Source organism: Chenopodium quinoa, unplaced genomic scaffold, assembly GCF_001683475.1.
Source record: "Chenopodium quinoa cultivar QQ74 unplaced genomic scaffold, ASM168347v1, whole genome shotgun sequence".
NCBI lineage: Eukaryota > Viridiplantae > Streptophyta > Magnoliopsida > Caryophyllales > Amaranthaceae > Chenopodium > Chenopodium quinoa.
The window spans coordinates 4,088,703-4,092,522 of record NW_018743691.1 but is presented as its reverse complement, the minus strand read 5'-3'; the positions used below and the strand labels follow the sequence as shown (position 1 = coordinate 4,092,522).

The 3,820-nt window shown below is 39.0% G+C and overlaps 2 protein-coding genes across 2 annotated transcripts; both read left to right on the top strand.

Annotated features, from left to right (window-relative positions):
- Positions 1-500: 500 nt before the first annotated feature.
- On the top strand, positions 501-1,445 carry LOC110683913. Its single transcript, XM_021860317.1, has 2 exons — positions 501-807; positions 946-1,445. Exons 1-2 carry the CDS (start codon positions 501-503, stop codon positions 1,443-1,445), a joined length of 807 nt encoding a protein of 268 aa, XP_021716009.1.
- A 105-nt stretch (positions 1,446-1,550) lies between these two features.
- Positions 1,551-2,780, top strand: LOC110683912. The gene has a single exon (XM_021860316.1). It carries the CDS (start codon positions 1,551-1,553, stop codon positions 2,778-2,780), a length of 1,230 nt encoding a protein of 409 aa, XP_021716008.1.
- Positions 2,781-3,820: the final 1,040 nt, after the last annotated feature.

Sequence of the window (3,820 nt, the reverse complement as noted above, 5' to 3'; positions counted from 1 at the left end):
GCATTAATTGTATTCGTGGTGATGTTTGATCTTAGATGTTTTTAGCATTGATTTATCATATTGTTTTGATTTAATCGTTTTAATTAGTTCTTTAGTTATTGATTCTCATTCATTTAATTTAATTACTTGCTTAGTAATTGCTTGAGTCTATTTAATTAGTTGAACCATAGTCTCTTGGGATCCGACCCTTGCTTGCCCGTCTACATAGTAGTGGTCCAGTTAGATTTATTTTTGTTAGGTACGCGACACGCCTATCAAATTTTGGCGCCGTTGCCGGGGACTAACGGTTTCATTCTAGTTATTTGTGATTCGTTTTACTAAGCATATATTTTGTTGCTTCGGCTATTGTTCCTTGTGTTTTTGATCTCCCGTTTTAGTTTCTTTGTTGCATTCAAACTCGAAGTTCAGGTTCAGATGATTTAACACCTTTTGATTCTGAGATCGAAGCTGCTGCAAGAAGAGGAAGAGGTAGAAGGAGGAGAAATCGAAATATAAGAAACATGGTCGACCCAGGAACAAAATCTCTTTTGGAGTATGGTATTCCGGATACAACAACCGGATTCCTCTCTAGTATTGTTAGACCACCTGTCACCGCTCTGAGCTTTGAATTGAAGCCCCGGTTCATACAATTCATCTCTAGTGATTCTTTTGCGGGCTCACCGAACGATTGCCCTGTGACTCACATAGACATTTTCATGGAGAAATGTGACACTATGAAGCTCAATGGTGTCACTGATGATGCTATTAGACTACGCCTTTTCCCTTTTTCACTACGGGATAGAGAAAGGGAGTGGTTACGAGATGAAGGTATTGGTTCTTTTGATACGTGGGATAAGCTTGTCAAGGCCTTCTTAGTGAAATTTTTGGGGCAAGAGAAAACTGCAAAATTAAGAAACGAGCTATCTACCTTCCATTAATCTAATGATGAATCCTTATATGAGGCAGGGAGAAGGTTTAAGCGATTGCAGAGACAATGCCCTCACCATGGTATTCCAGAATGGATTTTGATCCAAACATTCTATAATGGTTTAACCCATGAGTTTCTCATATACATTGATGCTGCGTTTGGAGGTTCTATCATGACGAAAAATCCAACCGATGCGAAGGATTTGATTGAGAAGATGGCGGCTAATGATAATTACCATCCAAGGGGACGAAATGCTATCAACACAGGTAATAAACATGATGTTGATGCTCTAACCATGTTGACTAGTTTTGTGCAGGCACTAACTCATAAAGTCAATCAACTCCAAGCTGAGTCCCCTCAACCCTCGATGGAAACTTGTCAGATGTGTGGATTGCAAGGCCATACTGCGCGTGAGTGTCAGCCCAATTATGATGGAATGACGATTGAGCAAGATAATGCTTTCTATACCACGACCTCCACAAGGTCAGTTGATGAAGGGTGGAGAAATCATCAAGGGTTCTCATACAAGAACACTTAAGCTATAACAAATCCTCCACCACCACCAGCTTTTCAAGCAAGGACACCTTTCAATCATCATCCCATGCACCAACCACCACCTCAATCTTCAAATCTTGAATCCATTATGGAGACTTTTGCTACCTCCCAACACCAACAACAAGAGCTTATATCAAAGCAATTTGAGTTACAAGCAAAGCAGAATGAATATTTTGAAAACTCGATCCAACTGCTCGTTGCTCAAAATAAGAGGATAGAAACTCATCTTTCTCAATTATCACAACAAGTGAGTCATCTATCAACTCTTCAAGATCAATCAAAAGTCCAAACGAAACAATGCAATGCAATTTTCGTGAAGAGAGATGGATTGACTACGGGGGGATTAGAGGAGAAAGTGTGCAATCTGGAGTCAAAAACTGAAATGCGTGAAAATGAAGGTCCCAAATATGTTGCTCCACAAGCCTACGAGAAACTGATGCCTAACCCGCAAAGGTTATCAAAAGTTGTGCTCGATAAGCATTTTGGGAAGTATTCTGAGACTCTTAAGAAGGTATATGCTACCATTCCTTTTTCCGATCTTGTAATTCAAATGCCTCAATTTGCAAATTTTGTGAAAGGAATCCTAGATCATGATCATAATGATAAGAAATTAGAAAGTTTGGTAGTAAAGGAGAAATGTCTTGATCTTTTACATGATAGCTTACCACCTAAATTGCATGATCCTGGTAGTTTTACTATCCCTTGTATGATAAACGAAACATATTTTGATAGGGTCTTGTGTGATTTAGGTGCTAGTGTTAATTTAATGTCTTCTTCGTTGTATGAAAAATTAGGTTTGAAAAAACTTAAACCCTCTCCCATATCCCTTCAAATGGCTGATAGAACTGTTAGACTCCCTAAGGGTGTAGTTGAAGATGTATTAGTTGGGATTGGTGAACTTGTATTTCCAGGTGACTTTGTTGTAGTGGATATGAAAGAAGACCATAAGATCCCATTAATCTTTGGTCGTCCTTTTCTTGCTACAAGTCAAGATTTAATAGATGTTCCTAAAGGACAAGTGACCATTAGAGCTCAGGATAAACAAGTTGTGTTTAAGCTTTTCAATGACCATAATTTTACTTTTGATGGTGGTACTTGTTTGAGAATTGATGCTAATAACCCTTTGGTTAATAAGTGTGTTTCCAATAGAAATCATGTGCGCAAAAAGGACAATATTTCACCACATGACGGGTTTAGCTACATCAAAATAAGCTCGGATACAAAGCACATCAACTCTAATTTGAAGGAGTCATTTGGAGGTGGATATATTGATGAGAAATACCACAGAGTATCTACTTCGTGTGGTGACCCAGGTTGAGCTACTAAAGAGGGGTCAAGCTAAAGACATTAAACAAGCGCTAAATGGGAGGCAACCTATTCCGTTTTTTTATATTTATTCTATTTTCCCTTTTTTTTTAATTTTATATTTTTAATTTTTTTTTTAGTGTCTTGGGGTTATGATGCGATGTTATTTTGAGGGCGGTCCCTAGGGATGGCAACGGGTCGGATCTGGACCGGATCCGGATGGACCCGGATGTAGATCCGTTTTTGTGTATAGGATCCAGATCCGACCCGGATCCGTCGGGTCTAGAAAATGAAGACCCGGATCCGGATCCGTCGGGTCCAACGGATCCGGGTCCAAAACGGGTCCAATGTATTTTGTCTAATTTTTTGCAATAAATGTAATGTTCGGGTCAAAAAAATTATTTCAAACTTACGTTGTTGGTTATTAAGTTCAACCCAAAATTAACCAATTTATACACTCATATTTTGAATTAAAATTATAAACAACAAAAAAATACGATGTTTCATATGAGCTAGTGAAAAAACAACGAAGATGTATATAATATGAGCATCCAAAATTCATCTCTTGAAAGGGTTAATCTTTATCATTACTAACATTATCAACATTTTTAATAAAGAAACAAACAATTTTAGTTTTTTCTAATAGGAAAAATAAAAAAAAAACGGGTCCACGGATCTGGATCCGGGTCTAGGACCCAAACCCAGATCCAGATCCGTTTTTGTCAGCAGGACCCGGATTCGACCCGGATCCGTCGGGTCCAAAATTTGAAGACCCAGATCCGTGAAAAACGGATCTGGATCCACGGATCCGGGTCGGGTCCAGATCCATTGCCATCCCTAGCGGTCCCAGCTCCGCCCTTAGGTATGATCCCTCCTCTATTAGTAGGGCCTAGTTTTCTTTTTCCCTTGCTTGTTCTTATTCGATATATGTTCACATTGAGGACAATGTGAAGTTTAGCTTGGGGGAGGGATTACTTTTGGCTTTGGGCAGTTACCTTGTGAATCATGACGATGAATAACTAGTAAACTACTTCTATGTGCCCCTATCCTTGA

Bases quoted from the DNA above. Each gene is read 5' to 3' on its own strand.
- LOC110683913 (XM_021860317.1), top strand. From the start codon at position 501: ATGGTCGACCCAGGAACAAAATCTCTTTTGGAGTATGGTATTCCGGAT. The intron at 808-945 runs GTATTGGTTCTT...TATATGAGGCAG, and splicing joins GGAGTGGTTACGAGATGAAG to GGAGAAGGTTTAAGCGATTG.
- LOC110683912 (XM_021860316.1), top strand. From the start codon at position 1,551: ATGGAGACTTTTGCTACCTCCCAACACCAACAACAAGAGCTTATATCA.